Genomic DNA, 14,383 nt, shown 5'->3' with positions numbered 1-14,383 from the left:
ATGTCTGCCTCTGCACATTGGTGTCCCATACAAGATGGATCCTGAGAAAAACATGCATATTTGAAGAATGACTAGTCAGTGTTTTACTTTGCTTACTACCTGCAAGTGATTACCCCAGAGCTGCAATGTTACTTGCTTTGTGCTGATAATTACTTGTGCAAGAATATGGGGTGTACTTTAGAGAGGAGACAAATTACTGATTCATAGTTGTAAGAAGCAACTTGTAGTTTACAAACACTTTAGACATGCATTAGTTACAAAATGATGTGTAGCACTGATGCGATAGCAACTATTAACGTTTCACTTACCTGGGGCATCTACCAGCCCTTTGCAGTCACTCATGGCTCCTCCGGTCCTCTGCCGCCAGCTAGTTTCGTTTTTTTTCGCCATGCGAACCTTACCACGCATTCCCGCTGGTGCAGGAAGCTATTGCGGACAGTGACATGTACAATTTTACGCTTTACAGGTGCAACGCATACATTTACGCATTGCACATAAAACGCGTAAAAATGAACGTCTTAATGTCCGCGATAGCTTCCTGTACCAGCGGGAATGCATGCAAAGGTACGCGTGGCGGCCTGCCAACTGAATCGGCAAAAACGAAACTAGCTGGCGGCGGGGGCCCGGAGGAGCCATGAGTGACTGCGGGGGCACAGGGGGGCTGGTAGAAAGATGCCCCAGGTAAGTGAAAGTTTGTGTTGGGGGTGGGGGGGGGGGTTAAGGTTCCCTTAAAATAGATGGATTATCACTGTAATAAATGGTATCTTCTATAGTTCTATTTCTGTGGGTAAAGGTTTTAGAAACCTTTAAAAACAATTGTACTCTTGTGCTTAGCTTTTAAAATGAATCGAGTAACCACGAGTGAGTGTCTATTTTTTATATTTTGGTATTGATGGTTTTTCATCTTGCTTGCAGGGGACGTCTTGGAGATCGGTGCCCAGTGGAGTATTCTGAAGAAGGACATCCCATCATTTGAGCGATACATGGCACAGCTGAAGTGTTACTATTTTGACTACAAGTAAGAGTCTGATAAGCCTTTCGTAAAGAGTCCAGGTATTTCTCTGCAGCCCATTGAGACCAAATTATGAATTTGTTTGATCACTGTTTGGCCTCCGCATTTGTGTAGAGGGTGGTGAGTGGCGTGCAGAGCAGTACCGCCTTTTAAAGGGAACATTAACTGAGAGGGATATGGATGTTTCCTTTTAAACAATACCAGTTGCCTGGCCATCCTGCTGATCTCTTTGACAGCAGTAGTGCCTGAATCACAAACCTGAAACAAGCATGCAGGTTATCCAGTCTGACTTCAGTCAGAGCACCTGATCTGCATGCTTGTTCAGGGGCTGTGGCTAAAAGTATTAGACACAGGATCAGCAGGAGAGTCAGGCAACTGGTATTATTTTAAAAGGAAAAATTCATATCCCTCAGTTTAGATTCCCTTTAAGGACTCCTTGTGGCACAGCAGAGCCTGGGGTTGCTGCCCTGTTAGTATAGATGGTCAGAAGATGACACATTTGTATTGCATGCAAGTTGTACACAGCTTGGCATTGGGCCAAACAAACTTGCATGCATGGTAGAATTATTTGCATCTCCTTGACAGTGTCTGTTGGCTGTGTGCAACCTTGCAGCCATTAAAGTGACCCTGAGTACACCCTTTTAAAAGCAAATCTGAACTTACCTGGGGCTTCCTCCAGCCCAACAGAGCCACCATCCCCTTAATCTCGGCTCTTCCTGTTCAGTAAGCCAGCACCTATTCAGTAAGGAGCCCTTGGGCAAGACTCCCTAACACTGCTACGGCCTGCTGAGTGCATCCTAGTGGTTGCAGCTCTGGCGGGGGAGAGTAGAGTTACGGTTTGATTTTTTTTTTTTTCACTGGTATGTTGTGGGTATTATACTTTAGGCAAGCATTATACACTGAGGCCCGTATGCAATTCACTTTTTTCCCAGGACGTCTATCGAACAGCAACCCTCCAACAAGACTTTTCTCTCCTCCCACACTGGACAGGAAGCAGTGCAGTTTCTAGGCTAAAATGCACCCAGGGCGAGGGTGTAAAAATTGCGCCCCCCCCCCCCCCCAGCTATAGGTCCCCCCCAGTATAGGTAGCGAGGCATAGGTGAGACAGTATAGTTGCCTCCAGTATAGGTTAGCCAGGTAGGTGCCTCCAGTATAGGTAGCCAGTATAGTTGCCCCCAGTATAGCTTAGATAGGCAGGCGTCCCAGGTATAAATTAGATAGGTAGTAGGTGCCTCCAGTACAGGTTAGCTAGGTGGGTGCCTCTAATATAGGTAGCCAGAATAGTTGCCCCCAGCATAGGTTAGATAGGTAGATGCCCCCAGTATAGGTTAGTTAGGTAGGTGCCTCCAATATAGGTAGCCAGTATAGTTGTTACCTGTATAGGCTAGCTAGGTAGGTAGGTGCCCCCAATACAGGTTGGATAAGTTAATGCACCCACTATAGGTTAGATAGGTAGCTGCCCCCCAGTATAGGTTAGATAGGTAGGTGCCCCCCTGTATAGGTTAGATTAGGTAGCTGCCCCCTCAGTATAGGTTAGATTAGGTAGCTGCCTCCCAGGTTAGATAGGTAGCTGCTCCCCAGTATAGGTTAGATAGGTAGGTACCCCCCAGGATAGCTTAGATAGGTAGGTGCCCCTCAGTATAGGTTAGATAGGTAGCTGCCCCAATATAGGTTAGGTAGGTGCCCCCCAGTATAGGTTAGATAGGTAGTTGCCCCCCCAGGATAGGTTAGATAGGTAGTTGCCCCCCCAGGATAGGTTAGATAGGTAGTTGCCCCCCAGGATAGGTTAGATAGGTAGGTGCCCCCCAGGATAGGTTAGATAGGTAGGTGCCCCCCAGGATAGGTTAGATAGGTAGGTGCCCCCCAGGATAGGTTAGATAGGTAGGTGCCCCCCAGGATAGGTTAGATAGGTAGGTGCCCCCCAGGATAGGTTAGATAGGTAGGTGCCACCCAGTATAGGTTAGATAGGTAGCTGTCCCCCAGGATAGGTTAGATAGGTAGGTGCCCCCCAGGATAGGTTAGATAGGTAGGTGCCCCCCAGGATAGGTTAGATAGGTAGGTGCCCCCCAGTATAGGTTAGATAGGTAGGTAGCTGTCCCAGGATAGGTTAGATAGGTAGGTAGCTGTCCCAGGATAGGTTAGATCAGAATCAGAATCATTTATTTCGCCAAGCACGACTAGGTCGAACCCGGAATTGGTTTTGGCATGTACAGGGCTATGGGTGGGATAAAACATACAATATAATACAGTACAAAAAGAAAACCATACAGTAAACAATACAGATACAGCGATTAACCATACATGTTGACACAAGTTAGAGCTCAAGAAGTAAGGTGTAAGATGTGCGGCAGTGCAGTCATGTCGTGTGCTACCGAATGCTACTTGAATGGGGCAGGTAAGAAGTTCGTAGAGTTCAAAGTTTACAGCTGAGGGAAAGAAGCTATTCCTGTGTCTTTCAGTCTTGGTGTAGATGGACCGGAATCTCCGGCCCAAGGGGAGCTGCTGGAAGAAGCAGAAGCCTGGGTGGGACGGGTCATTGACGATCCTCAGAGCTCTGGAGCAAAGTCTGGAGTTGTAGAGTTGGTCTAGTGGGGGGAGTGATTTCCCGATGATTTTTTCAGCTGATCTTATGACCCTCTGTAATTTGTGCCTGGATAGGTTAGATAGGTAGGTAGCTGTCCCAGGATAGGTTAGATAGGTAGGTAGCTGTCCCAGGATAGGTTAGATAGGTAGGTAGCTGTCCCAGGATAGGTTAGGTAGGTGCACCCCATGATGGAGGGGGGAGCCGCAGCCGCGGGGAGGGCAGCCCGACCTCTCCCCGGGCCGCCCTCCATGCAATCCCCCCTCGGACGGAGTGCAGAGTAATGCGCAGGGAAGCGCTATAGAAAACTACTCACCTCCCTGGTTCCAAGCGCTGCTCTCTCGCCGACAGTCTCATCTCTGCATACACGCTGATACACGCTGCTTCCTGTTTAGCCGGAAGCAGCGTGTGTATGTATCAGCGTGTATGCAGAGATGAGACTGTCGGCGAGAGAGCAGCGCTTGGAACCAGGGAGGTGAGTAGTTTTCTATAGCGCTTCCCTGCGCATAACTCTGCACTCCGTCCGAGGGGGGATCGCATGGAAGGCGGTCTGGGGAGAGGGAGGGAGAGGTCGGGCTGCCCTCGCTGCGGCTCCCCCCTCCATCACAGCGCCCCCCTCCCAGCAGCGCTCAGTGCGGCGGCACGGGCCGCACGGCTGTAGAAACGGCCCTGACAGGAAGCTATAAAGATACAAATTTGCATAAGTAATAGGCAGCAGTATAAGAGGTTACCATCCTGAAAAGCTCCTCAGTTTGTTTTCCTGCCCCGGCCAGGACGCTTCGGTGGGGCCATTCATGTCTGGTGGCAGGAGCAGCATTCCCAGGACTCCTGGTCAGGCCAGCCAGTGAGCCGGTATGGAGTCCTGCAGCGTGGAGGAGGCTTCTCTGAGAATCTGTCGCGCAGGCGTGCGCACAGCGGAAGTTCAGGACTTTTTCACCTACTTTTTAGCAGTCACTCAATTGTAGAGTATGGTGAAGTTATTTTAAACAGATGAAAAATTCTCTCCCAGGAAAAAAAGTGAATCGAAGAAGGTCTTGAGTGTCTCTTCTTGTGGTATACCTTGAAATGTAGTGGCTGAAACTTGGGTATGAGGATAATATTAACAGTGGTTGTTCTGTTTGTGTTGCAGGGATGAGCTTCCAGAATCTGCATATAAACACCAGCTGCTTGGACTCAACCTCCTCTTCCTCCTCTCACAGAACAGAGTGGCTGAGTTTCACACGGAGTTAGAACGGTTACCTGCTAAAGACATCCAGGCCAATGTGTACATAAAGCACCCAGTATCTCTAGAGCAGGTATTGCCACTCTTTACAGCAGGGGTGGCAAACTCAAATACAAAGTGGGCTGAAACCGCTCTGGTACCAAGTCGCAGCCTCAATGTCTAGTGGCCAACTCAATCCCTCAAAGTTCCCTAGTGTCTAGTTGCCCCTCCCCTTTATACATTTCCCTGGTGTTATAGTGGCCCTCCTCCCTCCCTTTATACAGTTCCCTGGGATCTGGTGGTCCTCCCTCCCTTTATACCAGGGGTCTCAAACTCAATTTACCTGGGGGCCGCAGGAGACAAAGTCAGGATGAGGCTGGGCTGCATAAGGGATTTCACAAAAAAGTCAATCTCCCTCCCCTATACAGTCCTCTGGTGCCCTCCCATACAGTTCCCTGGTGTCTAGTGGCCCCTCTCCCTTCCCTATACAGTTCCTTGATGTCTGGTGCCCCCACCCCTTCCCCTACACAAACACACACCAACCATACAGTTCCCGGGTGTCTAGTGCTTTCCCCTGCCCTTCCCCCATATGGCTTCCCCGGTTATTATAAGGCTATAAGTTCAATATAGCTTCCCTGGTGGTCTAGAGTGGGCCAAACATAATGCTGATTTGATGGCTCTGCAAGCTAGAGTTTGACATGTATGCTTTTCAGCCATAGCATTTGTGTCTACAAATAAGTCTGGTCATTGTGTTTGGCAGCAACACTCTCGTAACTTTGTGTCTTCCTTCCTCACAGTACCTAATGGAGGGAAGCTATAATAAAGTATTCCTGGCCAAAGGGAACATTCCTGCAGAGAGCTACACCTTTTTCATTGACATCCTGCTGGACACCATACGGTTAGTGATGGAGCTAAAATATATTGTCACAATTCTGCATTTATGTATCCTGCCTTATTTGTTTTAGGCACTACTGAACAGTTAACCGCTTCTCTGCATGTGCTAATATCAACTCTCCTGTGTGTGTGTGTGTGTGTGTGTGTGTGTACATACTCGCTATAGTCAGTAGATACTCCCGTAAAAGAAAATAGGGTCTTTTAGCGCACATTGAAGGCATTCTTCCTCACTCATCTCTTTGATCCAACACCAGTGCCTCATACATGGCAAATTTCCATGCAGGGAAAACAATGGAGCATATGTCACGGTGGCGTAGTGGTTAGCGCTCTCGCCTTGCAGCGCTGGGTCCTGGTTTGACTCCTAGCCAGGTCAACATCTGCAAGTATTTAGATGTTTTCCTCATGTCTGTGTGGGTTTGGTCCAGGCACTCCAGTTTCCACCCACATCCCAAAAACATACAGATAAGTTAATTGTCTTCAGCGGCTTTCGAATGACCGATGCTAGCGGCAATACGTTAGCTGCTCCGGCCGGCGCGTGTCCCCACTCTCTCCGCTGTCACTTCTACGTGCTCTACTTCTCCAGCTTCACTGAACTTCCTGTCCCGGCAGGAAGTTTAAACAGTAGAGCGCCCTCTACTGTGTAAACTTCCCCGGCAGGAAGTTCAGTGAAGCTGGAGGAGCCAAGCACGGAGAAGACAGCGGGGACTGGGGGATATGTGCCGGCCGGAGCAGGTAATGTATGCGGGGGGGGGGGGGAAGCGGTGGCAGCTTCAGATTGTGATTGGTTTCATGCTGGAATCAATTCACAATCTGTTTGCAGTAAGGCAGTCATACGATCCTTCTCTGATCAGATTCGATCAGAGAGGGATCTATCTGTTGGTCGGATCTGATGGCAAATCGACCAGTGTATGGCTACCTTTTAAGCCTAATCTACACTGACATATCCTCCCTGACTCCCCCCCCCCCCCCCCCCCCCCCCCCACCTGAGGTGTATACTAGGAACTACACTGGTTTTGTTTTTCTTTTCTCCTCCAATCGCTGAGTCACCTCAGCCTTCCTTGAGTAAGCAGATTATCCTATTTTAGATAGGCTAGGCAGGGAAATAAATGGAAGAGGAATATATTATAGATAAAAAGAACCCCCAGCATTCAACTGTTTGGCACTGACTACTAAAGGGTCAGCGCTCCTAAAGTATGTGATAACTGCAAACCATAACAGCAGAAAAAGTTTTGCAAGTTTTGAATGCAGGATTAGCATCTTTATCACTTAATACACTCAGACCAGTTGCTGTTGAAATTTGATTTTTTATGGTGACAATACCGCTTTAATTTTAGAAAGCCACAATAATCCAAAATGCTTGTAACCTGCATAATCGCAACTACCTTCTGTTTTTAGCCCCTTTCACACTCCTTGGAGTTTTAGTTCACGATGAGCTTGCTGGGCAATCTGTAACTCTGGGAGTTTCACACAGAGCCACATTAATCCATGCCATGCACTGATGAGGACAAACCAGTCTTATACAGTCTGTATGCATGTTGGATTATTGTGGCTCTGTACAATAAACAAGCTGACACATCCTACTGGAGGTGTGTTTAGGTTACAGGGACAGCAAAGAGAATTAATTGTATATTTAGCAGTGATGCATTCTGGGAGACCTCATATGCTCACTCCAACCTGAATAATCACAAATACCTTCTGTTTTTTTTAAAGGACATCTGATGTGAAAATAAACTGATGAGAAAAACAATTCTTTTGATGAGAAAAACAATGCCTTCTCCTAAAAATGTCTAGTTAAGTTTTTACTGTTTCATTGTCTCTGCACAATGACTCCTTCATTGAAGTATGCCAGAGCTCAAATCTATGCATTATTGACCCTTTTTATCTTTTCTGCTCTCAGAAGCCATTTACTGACAGGAAAGTGTTTTATGGCTGTAATTACTTTACATTGAGGGTTAAGCTATAGTGTGACCCAGTCAGACGCCGGACAAAAACTGTCACTTTACATAACTGATATTTAACTCTTTCAGGCAGAGAAAGAAAGAGAAAAAAAACAGTACACAGCATAGTTATTTTTGTGCTTGGCACTTTATATACACACACGTCTATCTCATCATGTCACATGCCACCTCGGTTGTTTAAGGCAAACTTCTGCTTTGATCCCAATGGGTGACAGTCATTGTGAATTTTTATTTATTTTGAGTGCTGTGGAGTATTTGAGCTGGAGGATCAGCTTGACATTAAGGCATAGTGTGTTCTGGAGATTTGACAACAGCTTGTATATCTGCACACTGCAGTTGGTATAATGATTTGTGTTGTTGTTTCAGGGATGAGATTGCCGGCTGTATTGAGAAGGCCTACGAGAAGATCTTGTTCAACGAAGCTACCAGGATATTATTTTTTAATACTCCAAAGAAAATGACAGACTATGCAAAGAAGGTACCTCTGTCACTTTATGTGTAAAATACTTGCCAATGTAGAATATGTCGATGCCTGTACTTCACAATATTGCATTGTATGTCAGACTCGTATCTGGGGCACAGTTCACAATACATTTCAGTAAGGCTGTTACCGCGTGGAAAAGTTACATTACCGACAAGTGCGGTAAATTGTCAAATTATGCATTAAATACTTCAGTAAACGTTAATTCACAAAAATTAGAGCATGCAGTAAAACAACTGAGATGTTCGATATTTTTACTTCAGCGCCTGGAGCTGTTGATAACTAACAATCAGCCATCTGGTAAACTGGACAGGAGCCAGCCTATAGGAGCTGCCACCCATCCTACTTATTACTCCATTGGTGGTGATATACTGCCAGGCATGACATCAGACAGTAGTGGTGAAAAAAAGTGTGTGTATGTCACGTTCATAGAGGTTTCCCCTGTATTCCTTTAGACGTGCACATCTATAGACTGATGTAGCGAGAGGGCTCACTAGAGGCGTGCATGCATATTAAAGGGACGCTGGAGTTGCATCTTGGTGTCGCATGCTGCCACAAGTAGCTATTGCAAAGGAACCACTCATGTTCTGGTTGAACTCGATGGACGTATGTCTTTTTTTTTTTTTTTTTTTTTTCCCCCCCAACCCAAATAACTATGTAATTATTTTAAGCATACCACCTTAAAGTGTACCAGAGCTGATTAAAGATAAGTTTTTATACATACTTGGGGCTTTCTTCAGCCCCATAAGCACGGATCGCTCCGTGCTGCTGTCCTCAGTCTTCTGCAGCTCCAGTACCGGGTCCCGTAACTTCAGCCAGTCGGCGCACTTCCCTCTACGGATCTCTCTGGCAGCTGCTGGAGAGATCTGTAAAGCGCACACTTCTCTTACGTCAGACTGGCCGCGGCTGGCTGAAGTTACAGGACCCGTTACTGGAGCTGCAGAAGACTTATGAAGGCGGTGTGGGAGCGATCTGTGCAGATGGGGCTGTAGGAAGCCCCATGTATGTATAAAACTTATCTTTGATCAGCTCTGGTTTGCTTTACGTCAACACAAGTTAATGCTTAGACCTACTCCACAGCTGGTTACACTTCTGCTTTTTAAGTCTTCATGAATTGAAGCCATGTTTGTGGGTAAATTACTGAACTACTACCACCTAGTGAATTTGTAAAAAATAAATAGTCCAATACCAAATGTGATTAAAAAAAATAAATTGGTTGTTAAAATACCGAACAGGTCTTAGTTAATTGTGCCCATAGAATGTTGAAAAATACAAACATCTGGCTACTGCTGTAGACTTCCGTTCCTCCAATCCATGCTGGCAGCTATAAACAAAAGTAATGCCAACTCTTATCTACCTAAGGTACCTAGGCAGTAGACCGTGTGTGTGTGTGTGTGTGTGTGTGTGTGTGTGTGTGTGTGTGTCAGTAGAGGTCAAGTCTCAACTCTTCCATCTTTAAAAGGGAACCTGCAGTGAGAGGGATATTTGAAGCTGTCCTATTTATTTCCTTTTAAATAAAACTAGTTGCCTGACAGTTTGTCTCTAATACTTTCAGCCATAGACCCCTGAACAAGCATGAGGATCAGATGTTTCTAACTGAAGTCTGACCAGCTTTCAGCATGCTTGTTTTAGGTGTGTGAACTCACACTGATGCATGAATGAACAGCAGCACTGCCAAGCAACTGGTATTGTTTAAAGGACCACTATCGAGAAAAATGTTAAAGGGGAACTTCAGCCTAAACGAACATACTGTCGAGAAAGTCTTAAAATTTAAAAACTCGTACACATACATTTCTCCCAGAGTAAAATGAGCCATAAATTACTCTTCTCCCATCTTGCTGTCACTTACAATAGGTAGTAGAAATCTGACATTACCGACAGGTTTTGGGCTAGTCCATCTCTTCATAGGGGATTTTCAGCATGGCCTTTATTCTTTATAAAGACATTCCCTGAAAATGATTACTACAAAGATGCTGGCCAGCCTTCCTGCTCGCTGCACACTATTTTGGCAGTTGGATGGAGCAACTGTCATTCACTAAGTGCTTTTAAAAATAAAGAAAACCCTGAGAACCCCCCCCCCCCCCTATGAGAAGATGGGCTAGTCCAAATCCTGTCGGTAAAGACAGATTTCAACTACTTACTGTAAGTGACAGCAACATAGGAGAAAAGTAAGTTATGGCTCATTTTTACTCTGGGAGAAATATACTTCTTTGTATGTGTTTAGTTTTAAGATTTCCGCAACAGTTGCTCTTTAACCACTTTACCCCCGCGCGTACGTATTTCTCCGCCCCTTTTTCCATCCTTTAAAAACCAGGGACGGAGAAACACGTACTTTCCGCGTTCCCGACGCTGCCCGCGCTCCCGCTCGTAAACACGCCGCCCGCCGCTAGTAAAACCGCCGCCGCCCGCTCGCCCAGAGATCAATGAACGGGAAAATCCATTCCCGTTCGTTGATCTAAGCCCCGCAATGATCAGCTGCTCTCCTATGGGCAGCGCGATCATTGTGAGAAAAAACTCACGTGTCCATGCTCATTATACTTCCTCCAAGCTTCCGGAAGGAAGCTTGGAGGTCGCATTAAAACAAAGTTACTGTGGCCATCTTGTGGCCAAATAGTAAACTACACCCTACACATTTTTCACATACAAATAAATGACTTTTACACATAAAATTAACTCATTACCTCCCACACTCCCCATTTTTTTTTTTTTTTTGTAATTAAAAAAAAAATAAAAAATTTACAATTAAAAAAAATACATAAATAGTTACCTTAGGGACTGAACTTTTTAAATATTTATGTCAAGAGGGTATAACACTGTTACTTTATAAACTATGGGCTTGTAATTAGGGATGGACGCAAAACTGAAAAAAATGCACCTTTATTTCCAAATAAAATATTGGCGCCAAACATTGTGATAGGGACATAATTTAAATGGTTTTATAACCGGGACAAAAGGGCAAATACGTTTCATGGGTTTTAATTACAGTAGCATGCATTATTTAAAAACTATAATGGCCGAAAACTGAAAAATAATTATTTTTTTCCCCACATTTTTCCTATTTTCCCATTAAAACACATTTAGAAAAAAATAATTCTTGGCATAATGTCCCACCTAAAGAAAGCCTAATTGGTGGCGAAAAAAACAAGATATAGTTCATTTCATTGCGATAAGTAATAATAAAGTTATAGACGAATGAATGGAAGGAGCGCTGAAAGGTGAAAATTGCTCTGGTGCTCAGTAGGTAAAACCCCTCAGTGGTGAAGTGGTTAAGTTACATTAGTTATGTTAATTAAAATAGGTAATATAATCTCTTACCTACTCTGTTTTAAAAGAGTGGTTTGTTGTGATTTCATGCGGGCTGCCTTTTTTTTTTTTTTTTTTTTTTTTTTTTTTTTATGGGGGCAGCCATCTTTTTGGTTGAAAGGAGGTGACAGGACAGTTGGAACTGTGTCTCATGCTCCCTGTGTCCTGATCACCCCTCCCAGCTGCGCGCGCTAGGTGTAAAATCTCAAAATAAAAATAAAAAATTGCACCAAAACAGCAGAACGAGAACATCAGAAATGCCTGGCAGTTTTCTTCTGTGCAGCTAAAAATGAGGCTTGGGCAAGAAAAACAAAGTTCTGATGCTGTGAAACTGTTAAAGAAACACCAAGCCTTTTCAATGCTGCTGATTAGATAGTCAGGAGGTTCACTTTATCATTAAAAATGCACTTTATTTTCTTCAATGTCGCTATCACAAAGGTCCTGTACACATTGAAAATCATCAAGTGCGAACACAATGTGATTTTAAAATTGCATACTTGCGTTTTTTGCCTGCTTTTTTCAGTGCATTGGCATTTTTTCTTGTGATTGGCTGAAATACCTTCAACCGAAAGTTGCAAGATGGGATTTGACGTTTAAGGGGAAAAAACGCAATCCAACCTTATTTATTTTTTTTTCTTTTTACAAACGCAGCACTCAAAGTGCTGCTGTCAGTATGTTTTTCTAAACTGTGTACAGTTCATCTTGATTTTTATTATTTTAAAATAGGTTTTGCAATTGGAAAAATGCATGCGATTATAAAAATGCAGCACAATGCAGCTACTCATGGGAGATTCTCAGAGTTTTCTTGATTCTCAAAGGCACTTGCTGAATGGCAGTGGCTCAGTCCAACTGCTAAAATTGTGTGCAGCGAGTAGGGAGGCTGACTCACGGACATCTTTGTTTAGATCCTTTTCTGGGATTGCTTTTAGAAATAAAAGAAACCCTGAAAACCCCCACTGAAGAGATGGACTAGTCCAAAAACTGTCAGACTACCTACATACAGCAAGTGACAGCAGTGTAGGAGAAAAGTAATTTATAGAGCATTTTACTCTGGGAGTATTGTACTTTTTATACACATGTAATAAACATTTTTCAATTTTCAAGATAGTGGTCCTTTGAAAGGAAATACATATAGCAGCCTCCATATAACTCTACTTCAGGTTCCCTTTAAGGGTAGAAAGGAGATGATGTTACTGCCTACTCCATCGGTTTCCGCGATCTTGCACCTTTCGGCTGCCGTCCAGGACCACCTTCATGGCTGCTCTCCTTTCTATGTACAAACGGCTGCACTGCGCAGGCATGGATGGAAAAGCTGTGCACAATCCGCTCCATGCTACTGCACGGGCCGTACTTTGCATCTGCACACAGTGCAGCCACATACTTACACTGATGGGAGCGTGACCATGATCAATATTCAGAATATAATGCTGAATATAAACATTGTTAAAATTATGACCTACTCTATACGGGTAAGCACTTGACCTTTAAAGTAAACCTGAGACAGATGAAACAAAGTTTTTATAAATACCTGGGTCTTCCTCCAGCCCTCTTCAGGCTAATTGTTCCCTTCCTGCCCTCCTCCACCACCTGGATCTTCTGCTATGGGTCCAGGTACTTGAGCCAGTCGGGAGGCGTATGCATGGCCTAGCCATGTGCATGCCCTGTCACCGGGAGCATCCTGCACAATACTTCAGGCTTGGGAGCGCACGCGGCAGAACTGCGCCAAACTGGCCGAATTACTGGGACCCAAAGCTAAAGATCCAGGTGGCGAGGATGACGGCGAGGGACCGATTAGCCTAAAGTGGGCTGGAGGAAGCCCCAGGTATGTATTTAAACTTTTCTTTTCATTGCGTCTCAGGTACACTTCAATTCTATTTAATTTACATGTATGTTTCTTTCTTCTTTGTGGTCTCTGCAGCGTGGCTGGGTGTTGGGCCCAAACAGCTACTACAGCTTCAGCAGCAAACAGCAGAATCCCGAGGAGGCCACAATCCCATCCACAGAATTAGCCAAGCAAGTGATTGAGTACGCCCGGCAGCTGGAGATGATCGTATAAGAGTGGAAGTTACAACAGCCAACTTCCTTCTCGTGTTCTCTCTTTCTGGTCTATTCACTCACCGGTTTTATTTGTATTTTATAGACAATTTAGGTTGGGGCAGGGGCTCTTTTCTAATATAACAAGTCGGCACCCTTCAACAAGCCTGGCTGATGGAGAACTTGCCATTCACCATGACGTAAAACAAGCCTATGTTTCTCTGGAACCCTCTGCTAACAGGAGGAATTATTCTATGTTTCTATGGCGATAAAAATGTATTTGTTACTTTGCTCAGTAAAGGACCCACAACAAAACCTCCTTGGCGAGTTTATTATTTTTTTTTTAAACTAGCAGGACCATGAGGACAATGCACAGGTAGGTGTGGTAGTATGTCAGGGTAAGATTGGCTGAGGATGTGGTCATTACCCTAACCATAAATGGACTACGACCATTTATTGCAATATTGATAGGTAAAATTATGTGATCTTATTTATGGAGGAAATTCTGTTCTCTCCATTAATGATTTTGATTGCTGTGTCCGAGAATCCACAAGATTTAAGGTGCCCATCAGTGGTGCATTCTTGATCTTACCAAATTTATGTAGTAGAAGAGTAAATTGAGTGAATACACTTTAAAGGATACCAGATGTGAAAGCATATGGTAACAACTGAAGCTGTACTGGGTAGGGGGCAAAATCAAAACTCACAGCGCCTGCTTGTTCCCCTCTGTCTTCCGCCTCTTCTCTGGTCCGTCCCATTGTCCTGGGCGACTTCAGTGACTCCAAGGCCGGACATACTGTGCCGCGCATGCGCAGTATGTCAGTTCTTCTCCTTGTGGCCGTGCCGAGTGACGGAGGGGAATGGGAGGTGTAGTGAGTATTTGATTGTCTCCCTACACAGTACAGCTTCAGTTTTTACC

General features: G+C 44.8%; 1 protein-coding gene across 1 annotated transcript in view; it reads left to right on the top strand.

Moving 5' to 3' along the window:
- Nucleotides 1-13,779, top strand: part of PSMD8 (proteasome 26S subunit, non-ATPase 8) — a 25,264-nt gene extending 11,485 nt beyond the window's left edge. The window contains exons 3-7 of the mRNA XM_068250578.1: nucleotides 916-1,018; nucleotides 4,723-4,888; nucleotides 5,592-5,692; nucleotides 8,013-8,124; nucleotides 13,349-13,779. Coding sequence (XP_068106679.1) covers nucleotides 916-1,018; nucleotides 4,723-4,888; nucleotides 5,592-5,692; nucleotides 8,013-8,124; nucleotides 13,349-13,486 — 620 coding nt within the window. The 3' untranslated portion in view covers nucleotides 13,487-13,779. The remainder of the gene's footprint in view (nucleotides 1-915; nucleotides 1,019-4,722; nucleotides 4,889-5,591; nucleotides 5,693-8,012; nucleotides 8,125-13,348) is intronic.
- Nucleotides 13,780-14,383: the final 604 nt, after the last annotated feature.

The sequence above is a fragment of the Hyperolius riggenbachi genome, chromosome 8, assembly GCF_040937935.1.
Source record: "Hyperolius riggenbachi isolate aHypRig1 chromosome 8, aHypRig1.pri, whole genome shotgun sequence".
In the NCBI taxonomy this organism is placed as follows: domain Eukaryota; kingdom Metazoa; phylum Chordata; class Amphibia; order Anura; family Hyperoliidae; genus Hyperolius; species Hyperolius riggenbachi.
The sequence above is the reverse complement of the archived record's forward strand: the minus strand, read 5'-3'. Positions and strand labels throughout refer to the sequence as shown.